Source organism: Perognathus longimembris, chromosome 2, assembly GCF_023159225.1.
Source record: "Perognathus longimembris pacificus isolate PPM17 chromosome 2, ASM2315922v1, whole genome shotgun sequence".
Lineage (NCBI taxonomy): Eukaryota > Metazoa > Chordata > Mammalia > Rodentia > Heteromyidae > Perognathus > Perognathus longimembris.
Window position 1 is genome coordinate 105,926,909 of NC_063162.1, and position 17,771 is coordinate 105,944,679.

General features: G+C 41.6%; 1 protein-coding gene across 10 annotated transcripts in view; it reads right to left on the reverse strand.

Annotated features, from left to right (window-relative positions):
• Positions 1-3,940: 3,940 nt before the first annotated feature.
• Magi2 (membrane associated guanylate kinase, WW and PDZ domain containing 2) overlaps positions 3,941-17,771 on the reverse strand; it is a 1,248,503-nt gene continuing 1,234,672 nt past the window's right edge. For 5 of the 10 annotated variants that reach the window (XM_048339896.1, XM_048339895.1, XM_048339899.1 and 2 more), the window contains one exon: positions 3,941-5,738. In XM_048339896.1, the coding sequence (XP_048195853.1) occupies positions 5,107-5,738 (632 nt within the window). In that variant the 3' untranslated portion in view covers positions 3,941-5,106. The remainder of the gene's footprint in view (positions 5,739-17,771) is intronic. The other 5 variants (XM_048339891.1, XM_048339892.1, XM_048339890.1 and 2 more) reach the window with 1 other exon arrangement.

Here is a 17,771-nt window from a genome sequence, read left to right on the forward strand (position 1 = left end):
GTGGTCATCTTGTTGTGTCATAGAGTCCTGGGTTCTTGTGGATGAAGTCATTCTCCAAGAGATAGTTCTTCCACTCCCAGAAGAAAGAGCCCCTCACACCCATAGAGCCCCTAGAGATTCTGAGCTCACTGGTAGCTAGCAGTTAGCCTCTCCCAGCGATTATGGAATGAACTTGAACTTCCATAAAGTCTATGATCACCGAGTTGATGATATCGAGTTGAGTATATCACCAGATGATATACTCCTGAAGGCCCAGCGAGAGCTTGATTTAATTCTAGGGTATTACTCAATTGTTTATACACAAATGCTTACCACCACAGCTATTATTACCATCCTAATCATAATCATAACCTCTACATGTTTAATTGGGGCTCTGCATGACTGGATGTGATGAAGAATTTATCATTAGACACAGTACCTTTGCTATTTTAAGACTTGAAGAACACTCTTGTGATTTTATAGGTATCCTGCCTGGCACTACAGTATCTGAGAAAGAAATCTTTGTTTAATCCAAATTCTCAGAGTGATGAGTTTATAATAAAGTGAAGAAGATTCAACTTTAGGAAGCACCAAGCTGATACAATTTGGGGAAAACATATTAAGAGTAGAGTACATATAGGCTGCATGGTTTCCTTCATTTGTGGTTGCTAGAACGTACCTATACATCAAGTGAACATATTGGATGTTTTAAAACAGGTCTCTAGGCATTCACACAAAGTGAGACTGAAGGAGGATATTCTTAGGTGAGGTACACAAAGGCACAATACCTATGTGTATGTGATCTTATAAAATAATATTTACCAAAATGAACTCCAGGAAATGGAAACAAGAGGTTATTTTTCTTTTCTTTGGTCTTGTTGGTTTGTTTATTTGTTTTCTTTTTTGGTGGTAATGGGCCTTGAACTGAGGGCCTCCAGCTTGCTAGACAGGCACTCTACCCATTGGGCCATACTCTCACTTCCGGTCTTGTTTTTCTGTCTTTGGGAGTATAAAAGAGGGGGACACAGAAATAGTGGGACAAAGGGTGAACAAATGCAACAGTGATATTAGATATTGTGTTGAACATGAACTATACAACTTGTGTGCAGGGATGGGAGGGAAAATCTGGGAGAGAGCAAGGGAAGAGGTGACATAGTCCCCCAAAATGTATTCTTTATCTGACGTACATAACTGCAACCTCTGTGTATATCACCTTTTCAGAACAATAAAAAATCATTAAAAATAATACAGAGTCCAAATAAGGGTCAAATTCTAAGCAAGCAGGAGTTGGTTGAACTTCTGGGCAAACCCACAGGAATAGCAGGCCCTTTCTAAGCCTGACCTAAACGTACTGTTTAGCATGCCATATCTAAAGGCCTGTCTACCTCAGGAGCCACAGGTTCCACACCCTCAGGATCCACACAGTCTAGAATGGAAAGGAAATCAGATTCCAATGCAAGCAAGCTGTTCCAAGACAGCAGCTGAAAATTGGTGGGCTCAGGGCTAGATTTGGCTTGTAAATGGTTGGTCATGGTGATGTTGGTGTGCTCTTGTCCAATTCTTCAAATAAATAAATTAACCATGTCAAAATTTAAAAGCATTTCACACAGCCAATTGTTTTCTTCTCTTGAGAATCTGGATGATGATTCCTTGCAAGCCTTAAAAGAGGAGCTTTAGGGGCTGGGGATATGGCCTAATGGCAAGAGTGCCTGCCTCGTATACATGAGGCCCTGGGTTCGATTCCCCAGCACAACATATACAGAAAACGGCCAGAAGTGGCGCTGTGGCTCAAGTGGCAGAGTGCTAGCCTTGAGCAAAAAGGAAGCCAGGGACAGTGCTCAGGCCCTGAGTCCAAGCCCCAGGACTGGCAAAAAAAAAAAAAGAAAAAAAAAAAAAAAGAGGAGCTTTAGAGGAGGGACAATGTGTCCTCGCCCAGACCTCATCTGGCTTCCTTCACTTGTCTAGATTTTTTTCCCCTTCTTGCCCTTGGAGGCCCTTGAATTCATGATAAGGTCTCTTTGCTGGCCAGGTGGCTTGTTTTCTTACTCTAGTTTCTGCCTTGTTCCTGTCCTCAGAGTACCTTATGGTCTTTGATTTCTTATCATCTCATTTGATGTCTTTATAATTCTTAAATGGTAATTACTATGTATTATTAATATTTGCACGTTGTTAACTATAATCTTTCATAGGACTTCTGCCTTTTCTACTTGTACTGGGCCATTTTTAGATCACTTTATTAAAAACTATATATATTTGTAAGGACAAGTACCTTAACTTTTGTTTAAAGTATCTTGTGTTGGATTTCATACTTCATGTCACTTCTTCCTTTTTCTAAAAGTGATTCATGGCCTCTTTAATTAAAAATATAGTATTGGAGTAAAAGAGGGACAGTTTGAGAATTTCAAGTCTTTTTGTACATAAGCATGAAAAGTCATGACAGGACTAAGGCTCTGTACTCAGTAATTCACTACTGCTCACTGAACACTGGCTTCTGCATGAACTTCTTGCGATTTCACATGAAAAAGTTTTGGAATTACAAAGAAAGTGATAGAATTTAGTGTCAATTAATGCTATTTTTTCGTGAAAAGGAACAGTGTCAATCATATTATTCATGATGCAGTAAGCAGACACACCAGTATTCACTGGACTGTCTTTGAGAAAACTGAGTTTTACTTGGGCTGAAAAAAAAAGTTCAGTAGTAAGTTTCAAAGAAATCCTACTTAGGGCATTAAAGTTATACTTTAAAAAAAATCTCTGAAAACTGCAACTTTTAAAAGCTAGACCCCCAGAGTTATCTATTTCAAATTAACACACAGCTGATATAGTTGGAAAAAGAAAAGCTTTTTGGATATATATTTTATTTGACAGTGTTTTAGAATATCATACAGTAAACAAGATTTCTGTAAAAGTTAATTTATCCATAGTGGTGCGTTTCATAAAAATAGTTGCTCACTTACAGTCTTTCTGTGACTATTAATACATGGAATTATATTTATAGAGATACAGCTGTACAGGGTAAATTCACAGCTAACACTACACAGAAATATTATTTGGAATGAGATTTAGATAATGTGCTGACTTCACAGGTTATGGATTACAGCCGCATAAAGCAATTGCTGCACGAGTAGTAGCTGTGAACTGTGCAAATTAAGTTTATGCAAGCGTAATCTCAACTTTTTTTTCCTTTTGTAACACATGGAAAATAAAGGTCGGAGGATACAGTACCAGGACGTGCAGCTACACTACAGAAGCATTGTTCAAAACCAGATTCAATAAATTAATTGCAAACTATACTGGATTTCTAGTCCAGGGGAGAAAGACTAATCAAGATTAAACCAAATGTATTATAAACTGCTACATGTGTTTGTGCTTTTGTTTATGATGAATGGATTTCTTTTTTTTTTAAATTTGCTTTTATAAGCTGCAAGACCTTTCATATAAGGCTTTTGACCATATTCTCTCCTCACACAACTAAGCTACTTCTGTGCCTAATGGAAATTGAACTATAGTGCCCAGGTTTCGGCAGTCACGAAACAAGGGAGAGAGGCCAACTAGGGAGGTGATTGATTATGTGTGATCTCATGTAATCCACTTGGTCTTCCTTTTTTCTCATGTAACAGGTACGGAGAGGTGAGTCATCCTGGCATCAAAACTTCTACAAGGGGCAGAATTTGGGAAGGATGAAATCTTCATTTATACAGAGCATATTAAAGAAAAATTGACTTGATACATTTTGCTTTTCAATATGTGCAAGCACCAATGGATAATTCATTGATGCTAGTATTTCACAAAGAAATACTAAAAGAGCAGGGAAGGAAAGGAAGCCTTGGACTCAATTATAGATTCATGAAGATAAGAACAACTAGAGAGAGTACTAATTAAAAAATAAAACTAGCAAAGACTGCAATGCAAAAACAAACCAAATGAAAAAAAAAACAAGGAAAGAAAGATAGCAGAAAGAAACGCTAAAAGGACACATTCTTTAATGAAAATAAATTAGCTACAATAGTGATTTTTTTCATATTAGAGATTCCTTCTAATCTGAGAAGTATAGGAAAAATATTTCGCTCTGTCAAAGTGCAAATGGAGTACTGGAGAGAATTTAAGACATGACAATAACATAAGTTATGATAATATAGTCTTGTTGACAAAGAAGCTGTCTATGTCTTCTGGCCTGGGACAATATGAAAGCCTTTTCATAAAGGACCTGCAGCGTTGCCAATCTTGATTAAATAGACTGTGGTCTTTCAATTGTAAAATTCGTATTTTAGAGGAAAATTGATTCAGATCTATGAGCTAACCTGCAAAATTCGGACTTACGGCAAACTGTTCCCTAGGATACAAGTTTTTAAACTTTTTTCCCCCTACCACTGAAAATGTACAGAAACATGATCTGATCACAGAAATGGCAATAAAAAATGGCATCACACCAATGAATTCACTAGATTTCGAACTCCCGCAGTGGGCAGGGAACTAATGGTGCTGCGTAGACGGGTGATGGACGCCAAAGGTGAGCCATGGAAACATCATGGACGAACAGTTCTGCATGTTTCAAAGAAACCCTTTAACCCCTGTCTAGATATGTCAAGAACAATTTATTTACAACGCTTCAGATCAATTAAAAGATATAATCTTGTCTCAGTTTCAGCTTGCTCCGTGCAGTTTGATTTATTATTTTTTTAAGGCGATATTCCAGTTTGTGATTGCTCTTAACTTGTCCAGTTTCTTGATATAAGGGTTTGGACAAACCCCTCATGCAGTGGGGGGTTGGGGGGTAGAGGGAAGATAAAATGATCATTTGTTTCTTTCTTTTGTACTAAAGCTACACTGCACTGTCTCTCTGTGATGTTCTTCACGTTATTTTGGTTCTTCCATAGCTGCAAAGCCCCCACCGTGGACTCGGGGGGCTTTAGGATCAGTTTAGGTCTGTTGCGCGTGGACGCCAGGCCGCCCAGGCTCTCCTGACACGTGGGGACCTCACGTCGGTGCTCCCAGGCCTTGGTGCCTCGTGGATCTATGCGTGTGACAGTGGAAAATAAATTAAAACGCCGGTGAGACGGAACCTAAGAAGAACGGCCCGCGTCGTGGCGGGCTTGGCGGGGCCGGAGACCCGAGGCCCCGGCGGGCTCATCTGGCGGCCGAGGCGCCCGGCTTGAGGACGCCCGGCAGCTTGTCGGAACCCGGCACCTTCCAGGGCCCCGGCGCCACGGCGGCTTTGCGTGCTGGGGCGACCCCCGGGGGCCGCTGGCCCGGCCGGGGTCCTGCGCGCACTCCGGACCGCTCGGCGCCGCTGCCGCCCAGGCCCGCAATCGCAGCCCCGGGGCCATCGCGGTGGCGGCCGAGCTCCGGGCCGGATGCAGCGCGGGGCCCTTCCTTCCCGCCCGCCCGCGTCCCCTCCACCGCCGGCCCCGGCGGCGCCCTGGCCTCCGAGGCGGGCCTGCCGGCCTCGGGCCGCCCCTGGCCGCCGGGCGCCTCCTCGAGCCTCGGCCGCGCGGCCCGCTGCGGACTCGCCGAACGCTCCCCCTGCTCCCCGAGGCGCTGCTTCTTCTGGCCGCAGGCCGAAAGCTCCTTTGGTTTCCTAACGTGGTCGTGTTCCCTTTTGATATCCCAAGCTGGGTCTGGGCTTATCTGGTGGGAAGGGTCGGAGGGTGGGGCTGGATGTGATGGAGAGAATGGAGCGAGGATGTCTTCCAGGGAGACGCCTACTTCCGGCAGGCCTGGGGAGGCGGCAGCGGGACCACTCCAGGCGCTGGGTTCGTCTGTGGACACCAAAGCACCGGCGTCAGGAAGCCCCGCCACACAGGTCCCCCACGGCCAGCCACCTCCCGGGGACCAGGTAGTGGCCGGCCACGCCCACCCTCTTTGCCCTGGGAGGTAGACTGCCCACCCCTGGGGAGTGTTCTTCCCCTCCCCTCCACCCCACCCATCACCCTGACTCCCACTGGTGCAACCCGGGAGCTCTGAGCAAAGCCCAGGCCTTGTCCCTTCCCCAGGACACCCAGTCTGACTTCAGGGGTGTCATCAGGTCTGACAGCTCCCCAAGAGCTGTGCGGTTTGGCAGGACTTGAGTCCTTGGGTTCGAACTCTTAAAACACACTGGGATCACTCAGGGTGGTTATGAAAAATATAGATTGCCCAGGGACCAGGCTGGGAGATCACAGCAAGAAAAACCCCATATGTTTCTCTATTTTATTTTATTTTTCACCCACATCCATGCGATCTTTGAAGATGATTGAGAGCCAAGATCTGGGAAACACTACGGAGTCCTCTCTGCCTAGTAGTTGCGAGTGACTTCCTTCACCAGTAGGTGTCACTCAAGCCTAATTCTCAGCTACGGGCCACTATATAAGAATTTGGATAAATTAATCTAAAAACTATCATTCTCGCCTTAAAAAAAAATCATGGTCTTTACTTCTTAAAATTCTAACATGGAAGGCCTCTGGACTAAGATAAATGATTCTTTCTAGGAAGTCTAGCTTCAACATTTGTTTAGAATTTAAACTGTCTACTTCCAAAAAGGATTTAAAACAATTTACAGCATCAAAACACACATAAAACAGAATGATATAAATGAGAAATGACTTTTTTCCTTAGAGAAATTGTTTATCAGAAGCCAAGTTGAAGAACAGACATGTTAGAAATCTGAAATGAGTTAGTTCCTACCATGAGTTTCTGGCCATTAAGGCAACAGTAAAGCAGGGGAATGTAAGACAGGGAACACTTGACATTTGTGATGAATATGTTTCCTGACCTTTTGAAATACTCAAGTTTTGTATTGCCATTCCAGAATGCAGTTTTTCCTCTTAGGAAGTGACATATGGTCAATAGTGGGGGGAAAAGAAACAATATTCATATTTGAATTCTGGGTGGCTGGGGAGCCTCCTCACTAGCTAAGAGATTCAGCTCCACACACTAGCCTGACTGCCTAGGACTCAATTCTCTGCCTCTGTAACGTGTGTCAGGGACTCTCAGGAATCCTTATGTGTATCCAGCCCACTAATGTCCATGGATGTTTTGCAGCTGAGGATTCTTATGTGGTACCTTTGTTCCTGATTAATAAAGAGATAATGAGAGGAAAAGTACAACGGATCAGGTTTTCCCAGTTATACTGGTCATCTTGAGAATACCAACTTATAAAAAGTTTCTCTGATGTAAAAATATTCGAATGGGCTATTTGGACACAATGTTATTTCCTTCTCTCCATAGACTGATGCCCATAGTCACTTTGACATAGTGAGTAAAAAAATCCTAGAAAGGCATAAAAAAGCCTAAATCTAATCATGCCTCTAACATTTAATCAGCGATGAGATTTTGGAAGTGCTAAGGTTTGGACTCAAGGATGCATGCTTGCTAGACAGGGACTCTACGATTTGAGCTGCACTCTCACCTGCAATGTGATTTTAGGTCAATCACTAGATTTTCCTGAGTCTCAAATTCTTCTTTTATAAAATGGGGATAAAATGTTCAACCTAGTAGATGTGAATCAAGTACTTTCTAAAGTAAAAGCACTGAGCCAACGGGAAGTTCTAAATGATTTTTACACAGTTCAGTCATTTTTTTCTCTGTGCTCTGTGGAAGTCCACTCATGGATTGAGCTCCTGTGGAACCCACCATGTTAACAATCACCCATGCATGTAAAGTTTTTCAGCAAGTGCAAGAAGTTATGTGATGTGATATGATTCCCAGATGTGGTTCTGCTTTACATAAGTATTCTTAGTCATCTCAAAGATATTCTCAAATCAATGCAAATTGATTTGCAAAAATAAGACCTTGGCTACTTTTGGCTATGGTAGAACTAAAAATCAAATTAACACATGATAGGCAGTGATAACTCCAACAATACAGGAAGATCCTACCTGAAGTCAAGAAGTTAAGAAGGCTCTCTGGAAGTGAGAGCATGTCTTAAGTGGTAGAATACTTGCCTCACAAGGATAAGGCCTTGAGTTCAAATCCCAATAAAACAGACAGACCATACACTTGGTTCTCAAAACTCCTAACTATATCTTACGCAATGGTAATCTCGGATTTGGACCATGGTAATGGTATTTCATGTTTGAACAGCTCTTCTCTCCATCATTACATCATGTATGGTGGAGTAAATTAGCTGGCCTTAAATTATTTCTGAGACACAGGGAAAAGGCAGACATTATTCACACTATTTCCTGAAGGAAGAATTGAAGTAGAGAGAAGTTCAATAATGACGAAGATTACAAAAATGGGCTAGCCAGGGGTAAATTTTTACTTATTGAGAAAAATGGTCAAAGCTGTTTCCTTGCAAATAGGACCAAAGCACACAATATGGATCCCACTATTGAATAGGATATCTAGCATTTTTTTTGGATCATCTTTTTTACTGTATGTCTAGTATTGAATTGAAGAGATCCCATCCAGGAATATGAAAACAATTAAACCACCAATATAGAAGACCCTCATCAGTTGGCCTCAGATTATTTCAGAGATACAGGGAGATACGCTTTTCTTTCTGTCTACTCTTGTCTACCTTCTGTGATTCTCTATGTAATAATTAAAGTGGCAAAATTTGAATAGTACAAAGGGATTCCTCTTATTATGAAAAAGATTCCTCAAGCACTTGTTTATAGATCACTAAATGCTCAACAGTGGGAGAAACTAAAAGCCAAATGCCCTAAGTCACTGATTCTTAACAACATTAACCCAAAATCAAAATTAACTCTATCATAAAATAAAAGGACTTAAGAGATGAGTTTGTGTTTGGTATAGTATTTCTAATTTTTGTGCAAAGGGACTCTCTAGATCAACATTAGTGGTATGGCACCTACACAGCACAGTTCTGCAGAGTTCTGCAGGCGTGAAGGGCCTCTTCTCCATGAAGCCTCTTTGCCCACCTCACTCTGTTCCCTACCTCCTCAAGGTGACATGAATCGGGGAGAGAATACCTTCTCTAATATTTTAATTGGTAGTTATGAAATATTGAAACCCAAATGAACAGAAGAATTAGCCATATTTGTTTCTTACTGCTTCGGATCATTTTTGTTTGCTTTTTCTGCCTGCTGGCCTGCTTTTCTTTCCTTCTTGCATCTGGGCAGTGGCTACCTTGTGTGCTCATGTTTATTTATGAAGCTGTGGCTGAGGAAGATGTGACCCACAGTATCTTTTTTTATCTGAGGCATTGTAACTAAAATCAGAAATAGCAGAGAAGCATCGCAGAAAGACAGAATTGGCCACATCTTTATCCAAGTAAGGTCTCCAGGCCCAATGGTTGACACCAAAAAGAAAAAGGCTTCCCCTAACTGGCTTTCTTGGTCTGTCCTCTCTCAGCTTCCCACCCCCACCTCAGTGAAACTGCTCCTGTCAAGGTCCATGATCTTTATGTGGTCAGATCCCAAATCCTGAGGACGGCTCTCTATTCATCTTAATAATTTATTTCATCACAATTTCATACTGCCAAGTGACTTTCAGAAACAAGATGGACTCTTTGCTTCCTGATGCCCCATTCTGCTCACCTCACCTGTCTGCCAGTTCCTTTTCAGTCTACTATACAAGTTCCTCCTCCTGTCTTTGACTACATTAGGACTTGGATCCACTTTAAGACTTGGTCTTTGGCAATGTGTTTTCTCCATAATCTCTTTCTAGGTATTCTTATTCACATAGCTTTTATGCAGTACTCCCAAATGTTTCTGTTGAGCTTGTACCAGACCTATAGAGCTTGTACCAGACCTATGTGCCATACTATGCTGGTATTTCTCTCTCTCTTTCTGTCTCTTTCTCTTGCTCCCTTCGTCTCTCACCTTCTCCCTCCTCCTCCCTCCCTCCCTCATTTCGTCCCTCCCTCCTTCCCTCCCTCCTTTCTTCCCTCCTTCCTGCCCTCCTTTCTTTCCTCCTTCCTTCCTTTCCACTTTCTCCCCTTCCCTCCCTCCGTTCCTCTCTCCTTCCATCTCTCCCTCTCTCCTTCCCTCCTTCCCTCCCTCCTTTCTTTTCTCCTTTCCTCCTTTGCCCCTTCCCTCTCTCCTTTCCTCTCCTTCTCCTTCCCTCCTTCATTCCTCCTTCCCTCCCTCCCTCCTTCCTTCCTTCCCTCCCTCCTTGTCTCTATCTCTTTTGGGCGTTGAACTGGGTCTCCATTCTGTGAATAACAATGCAAAACACAGAAGAGCACTTAATGTCATCTGAAGATGGGAAATATTATTACTTTTTTTTTTTTTTTTTTTTTTTTTTTTGCAATTCTGGGGCTCACACTCAGTACCTATGCTTTCTAGGTAGGTGCTTTACCACTCGTCCCAGTCCTTGTTTCTTGGTATCTTGTCTTAGGGAATTTATTGGCATCTTAATATCACAAGTCAAAAATAGAATTTTTTTCTTTCCTAATCCCAGTCTATACTCTTTGCTTTATTTCCTCATTCGAGTAGAGCCATCCATGGTCCTTTCCCTAATTTCAGAGGTACAATGCACCTGTAAGTCTTTCCTTTACATCTGTGGTGGATTGTGTCAACCTTTGCTACTACAGTTCAAGTCCTCTCTCTGGGAGGATGCAACCAGTGTAAGATGATCAAAGATAATCATAGTTTATAGTAAGGACATGTTACAGTTATAGTATGTCCATAGTTATAGTATGGACATCTTTCATAAGCCCTTGAGGAGACTGTTGCAAAGATCAGTTTCAAAACTGAGTTGCAATGCTGCTCAGTAAAGTGTCCTACCCTGTGCCCCCACCTTCCCCAGCCTTGTTAACCTACACACAGGCTTGGCCTGGCTCACTTCCATTTCTCATGTGGACTACTCCCATAACCACACCTCTCTTGGCTTCTAGACTCATCTCTGGTGAATTTCCACATAGCACTTACTATCTTTTTTGAGACAGCAATTAGATTATATCATTCCTTATTTAGAACTTCCAACAATGTCCACTTTTTTAGATTAAAATCCTACATTATTAACATAGCCTATGTGTGTATGCACACTCTGGCCTGCAACTATCATCCTCCCCAGCTTCACCTCCATTCATCCTCTGTTCACCACCCACCCTGTTCTCTGTTCAGTTCTTCAAATGCACCACATTCATGCTCTGTACTAGGACATCACTCTTGACTTTGCTGCTGCTCTGAAGGCTTGTCTCCCAGCTGCTCATGCAGTGGGTTCTTTTCCTTCCTTCAGAACTCATGAATGTTCCTCCAGAGAACCCCACTCTTAAGTAGATACTATTCTCTCTTCAACACTATCCTGTTTTTATTTCCTCCTGGTACTTATAATTTTTAGTGATAAGTAGAGCTATGGCTCAATGGGTAGAGTGCTAATCTTCAGTAAAAATGTTCAGGAAAAATGCCCAGGCCTTGATTTCAAGCCCCAGGACTAGAACAAAAAATCTAAATTGTAATAATAGAACATTTGTTTGTTTATTTGATTAACATCAATCTCAAACATGAGCCATAAGCTTCATAAAAGCAATGACCACATTGGTCTTGTTTATCCCAGTTACTTAATAACCAGCCTCGTGCTTGACACAGAAGTAAGCACTGGATGAATATTTGATGAGTGAATAAATCTATTCCACAAATAGAAATAGAAGACCTGAAACCAAATCCCTACTTAAGGAAACACTTCAGGGCAAATATTTTATTTTACAGTATAATCTGTCAAAATCAGGTTTGTGTCTATGACATTTATCCGTTTTGAGAGGGAGGATGGTGGCAAAATGGTAATGGGAACTGGAAATGAGAGAGGAAGTTTGGGCAAGAATTTTGAAGGAACAAAGCAGTCAGTAAACTCACAGGGAAGAGTTCTAAGCTTTCCTTGGGGGCTTCTTGTGATGAGGAGGGACAGAGACATTGTCAGGGTCCTCACAGGTGTTTTTTTCTCTTGTCAATCTTATCTACTGGAAAGAATGACCTGGCTTTGGATCCCTGGGGATCCATCAACCACTATTCCATGCATGTCCTGATGAACCCACAGGTCAGCTAAAACCAAAGTATCTCACTTGCTCTTCTGTGGGAGTAGCATGTCCATCTCCTAAGTTTGACCAAACTTCTTGCCCTTCCCACTTCCATTTCTTTCAGTGGTAGCAGGGAATGAACTCAGGGTCTTGGACTTGCTAGGCAAGGACTCTACCTCTTTGGCCATGCCCTACTTCACTGACACTTATTTACTTACCTATTATTGTTGATCATGGGGCTTGAATTCAGGACCAGGCAGCTGTCAGTCCCTGAGCTTTCTTGTTCAAGGCCAGAACTCTATCACTTTTAGCCACAGCTCCACTTGTTTTTTAAATGGTTAATTGGCACTAAGAGTCTTATAGACTTTCCTCCCCAGGCTGGTTTTGAATATTGATAATGATCCTCAGATTTCAGCCTCCTCAGTAACTAGGATTACAGGCATGAGCTACCAGTGCCTGGCTAAATTTATTTTAAAAATTGAGTTTCCATTTTTTTCCAAGTAGCCTTGGATCTTTATCCTCTTACCTTTACCTCCTGAGTAAATAGGATTAAAGATGTGTGCCACTACATCTAAATTCCTCTAGTCATTTCTAACAAGTTCTTATCTTGCTAAACATGGACAGATTAATCCATGCATATATATTATTAGCATGTAGTCACACAGATCTTATACACAAAATTATGTCTGAGTCAAAAGCCGTATGATCTCTAAAATTCTCGTAAGAGAAATATTGAGAAATAAAAATGCATTCCTTTTACTTCATAGACAAACACCTAGCATGTGCTTCAACTGCCTGTTTATTTCATGTAATATCACCCAAATGACAGCAATCAGAGAGCTGACCTGCTAGGAATATACTGCTTGTTGCAGTAAATAAATATCTGCACTATTGGTTGATCCAGATGGCTCTTATCTTCAATAAAAAATTGAACAGATGATGAAAGCATAATTCAAATGAAGGAAGAGCTAATTTTATCCTGTGCTGAAACTCTTGCAAAGGAGCCAGAAATATGGCAGGGGAAAGAGAACCTGTCACCTGCCTGACAGTCAGTGCTCCGATAGCCTCAGGGGCTTCCTGCTTGGCTAGCTGGTCCCCAACCCTCGAAGAAAGATTTCTGCTTTTCTCCTCTTGATACTAGGCCCAGACACAAGACCAGCCTAGTGATGCCTTTATCTAGAAGATAATCATAAAGTATCATTGCTATTGGTACTACTAGAGTGGCTATAGCAACATTGCTTGAGGTACTGACTAGGTGTCAACTATTCTTGTATGTCCATGTAAAGTATGAACTCACATGAATACATGTAAATGAACTCATTTTACAGATGAGAAAACAGACCCAGAGGTTAAGTAACTTGTTCAAGGCCACACAGCTAGTAGGTGATGGAGCAATGGTTAGCTTTGAATGGCTTTCTGCATTGGGTGATGTTGTACAGAGTCAGCTGAAACACTGTTACTAGATAATCTGATTTGGCCATCTGCTATTCTCATTGGGGAGTGAGGGCTCATTTCTTCTAGACCACTGAACAGACACTTTCATCTAAAGCGATTATCACAAACAGACCTATTGTTATTCTTAATGATGATTCAGAAATGCCATTATGTTTGAATGTCGAGCTTAGAAGGATAATCACTATGGTTAGAGTATTGATTTGTGAAAATGCTGGAAATACGAGCTGTAATCTAAGGACATGCTCTTGCATACTCTGTATGAGGCCCTGAGCCTCATATTCCCAGCATCACTAAAACAAATAAAAAAAATCAAAGAACCATAACTCCCTTCCTTCCTTCCTTCCTTCCTTCCTTCCTTCCTTCCTTCCTTCCTTCCTTCCTTCCTTCCTTCCTTCCTTCCTTCCTTCCTTCCTTCCCTCCCTCCCTCCCTCCCTCCCTCCCTCCCTCCCTCCCTCCCTCCCTCCCTCTCTTCCTTCCTTTACTTTCTTCCTTTCTTTGGCAGCACTGTGATTTGAACTTAGGACATTGCCATTCCTAGACAAAGTCTTTACCACTTGAATCACATTACTAGCCCTTTTTGCTTTAGATTACTTTTTGCATTCATTCATTCATTCGCCCTGGTTATGCTGGGATCATTATTCTTCTATCTTTGCCTTCAGTGTAGCTAGGACCACATGTGTGTTTCACCATACAAGATGCTAAAATTAGACTTCTTATGAGCAAATGTAATACTATCTGTTTTTTTTTTTTTTTTGGCCAGTCCTGGGGCTTGGACTCAGGGCCTGAGCACTGTCCCTGGCTTCTTTTTGCTCAAGGCTAGCACTCTGCCACTTGAGCCACAGCGCCACTTCTGGCCATTTTCTGTATATGTGGTGCTGGGGAATCGAACCCAGGGCCTCATGTATATGAGGCAGGCACTCTTGCCACTAAGCCATATCCCCAGCCCACACTATCTGTTTTAAAAATACTCCTCTATGCTATTCCTTGAACCAGAATCGAGATGAACCACTCCTATTCTGTACTAGAGTCACTGACTCTGAGTGATAAATACTTTCCATTGCTCAGTGACTAAGATTGTCTTAGGAGCAGACCCACAGATTGGTTGTTACTTACAAACCTTCCCTCTGGAAACCTGAAGTTGGCTGGGGTTAGAGAACATTGATGTAATTTTGTTGGAATCTTTATTTTTTTTTTAGGTTCTGGGGTTTGAACTCAGGGCCTTGTACTTGGGAGGTTGGCATTATACTATGTGCGATACATTTCAGGCCAGTTTTTCACTAGATATTTTTGAGATTGGTCTCATAAACTTTTCTACCTGGGCTGGCCTCAAACCAAGATCTGTTAGCTTCTCAGCCTCCAGAGTAGTTAGGATTACAGGCATGAGTCACCCACCAGTGCCTGCTGGAATATATTCTGTTCTAATTTGGAGTATGATAGGAAAATATTAAAAAATGATTAGGGTAAATTAAAGGACAGTAATGTGAATCCATTTGGTGTTCAAAAGGAAAACCTTTTAAGGATTATGTTCAAACTATAATGCTTCATTTGGATCTGTTCTATCATAATGATGGTGAGTACTTTCATTTTTGGTAACAAAATTATAAACAAAAATGTTTATTTAAGGAATTTCAGAACAAATTAATTATTTTGCTGAATTTCTACTCGTTCTGAAGCATTAGTTCCAGCCTGGGGCCAATGTTAATAGCCTTTGAATAGGTATCTGTTTTATTTATATTACCAATGAGATGTAAACTAGATGTTATAAGCATTATAAATGTTTTAATGTGGTGACCTTATTTGCTTCCTGTTTACAAAGCTCATTTGGAATGCATAATCTAAGGTACAACAGCAAGTCTGTAGCAAATTTTAGCTTCTTCATGGCTGACATACAAATGTTAGAGTGGGTGGGGCTGGCAATAATATTGACTGAGTGCTTTATATGAGCTAGAACTGGGCTGTGTGTCATCCACAACAGTTCTGACTGTGGCCCTTTTATCCCCCTTTCACAGATTAGCAAACTGAGGCTTAGATGAATTAAGTGATTTGCTAGGATCATTCAGCTAGGATGTTAGAACTAGGACAACTGGTGACATAATTCCAAAGCCCAAAGCCAAACCATGAATCTATTCTAGTTTTTTCCAATCAGAGCACACACAAGAAAGGATAACATACAGGTAATGTATGCAATGAGGCCTTGAAGACTCAAAGCCATCCTGAATGCCAAGGGCATTCCGGAATCAATATCTTGTGGGAAGTTTTAGCAACCCCAGAGACAAACAAGCTCAGGACCCTCAGTTCTATTTTTCCTATGAAGTAAAGTCTGGGTAATTCAGATTAGCCTGGATATGTGGGAGAAGCTCAGGGATCCATTCACATTAGTAAAATGTCTGCATTATAGGCATGTAAGCAATATGCTAGTTGGTTTGTTTTAAGTTGGTTTTAAGTGTTTGAAAGGCACTTGGAGGCCTTGAACCCTCAAATTCAGTGGTTTATCAAACTTTTTCTGGGAAAACAATATGTACACCTTTTCAAATAAACTCTTAAATAAAAGCTCATTAGGTAAAACATCGTGTGTGGGCGTGCGCATGTGCGTGCGCACACGCACGTGCACATGCATGCATGCATACATGCCAGTCCCAAAGCTTGAACTCAGGACCCAGTAACATGTTGTCTTTGAGCTTTTTTGTCAAGGCTAGCACTCTACCACTTGAGTCACAGCTCCACTTATGGATTTTTGCTGGTTAATTGGAGACTAGAATCTCACAGAGTTTCTTACCCATACTGGCTTTGAACTGTGAACTTTAGATCTCAACCTCCTGAGTAGCTAGGATTACAAGTGTGAGCCACTGGTGCCATGCTTGGCTAAAACTGACTGCTTTTATACTTGGTCAGGTGGGATGAACTCAAAGCCTCTCCCTGGCCCCTTCCACCACAGCGGCTCTCAAGCTTTGAGGGCCTGAGGTATACCAGGAGGTAGAAAAACAGCACTCAAAAGGGGCTGTCTCTTGAAGAGCCTGTTAAAAATGCAAAAATCACTCAGGAGGGAGAAAAAGGAGGAAGTAAGGCAAGGCTAGATAACAAATTATTTCCTAGGTATTAATAGGTAGGCCTTGGACTCCAGAGAAGGGAGGAATAGTGCAGGGAAGGCTTGCTGGAGTAGGGCTTTGGTCACAGTAAGCCTGATCTTTCACAGACTTGCTGGGGCACCGAGTCACTGGGAGCCGAGCTGACAGATCACATTCTGGAGGGGCCTGTCCTTCTTGCTCATCTGTAAAGAGAGTAAGTCAGCAGCTTGTGAGGAAGAGGCTTCTAGCTTTGGTTCTGCTAAAGCAGGTGTGACTGTGGGCAGCCATACAACGGTATTCAGCCTCAGCTTCTTATCTATAATGTGGCATAACACCTGTTCTACTTCCCTTTGAGATGTGAAGATCAAATGCAAAAGTACATATTACGTACATTTGTATTTATACACACAATAGCCATTAAATAAATACTTTGATTCTAATGCTTACAACTAGACAAAAGATTAGAATGGCACTTCCCAAGATGATGAGTGGAAGGCAAAAAAGATTCTTAAAATCCTAACTATTTCATCACCACTCAACCCAGTAGTCTCACTCTGAGATGTCTGAGTGAGATAATAATTTACATGCAGACAAAAACCAGTACATGAGGTATCACCCCACCCCAAACTATAAACTACCCAAATGACCATCCACTGATGAATGAATGAATAAATCACTGTCATCCAATGTGACAGTACTCGGCTAAAAAAGGGAACAAGCTATGCAGCAAACAACAGGAGTGATCTCAGCTGCACTATGCTAAGCAAAAGGAGCGACTCAAAAGGTGACACTCCATACGATTATGTCATTTATAAAGACATTCTAAATAGGCACAGTTCAGGAACAGAAAACTGACAGTGATTTTCCAGGAGCTGGGTGTGGGAGGCTTGACTACAATGGAGAAATATTAGGTGGTTGTGCAACTGTTCTTTATTTTGATTATGGTAGAGATTAATGGTGTTATTTTTAAAATGCACATTACTGTGCATTAGAAGGATGAAGTTTACTGTGTATAAATTATACTACAATTAAAAAAATGGAAAAGAAAACCAATAGTGCTGTAAAGTATCTCTAAACCTGGGTGAAAAGGTCTTTTTTAATTGGTTGTACCTTTGGCAAACAATGTTTCTATGGATATTTGGTTGGTAAGCACCCTCCTTGTCTCTTATCATTGGACTAAGAGGAGCTGCAGACTAGTGAAATTGATAATGAATTCTGAGTTCACAGAGTTAGAAGAATTTGAATTAAAGAGGCTTTACTTTAATCTTCTGAAGGCACCTTTAATCTCAAAGCTTTTCTAGAATCATGTTCATCACAGAAATACAGCCCTGTCTGAAGTGGCAGACAGCTGCAAATAGGGATGAAAATAA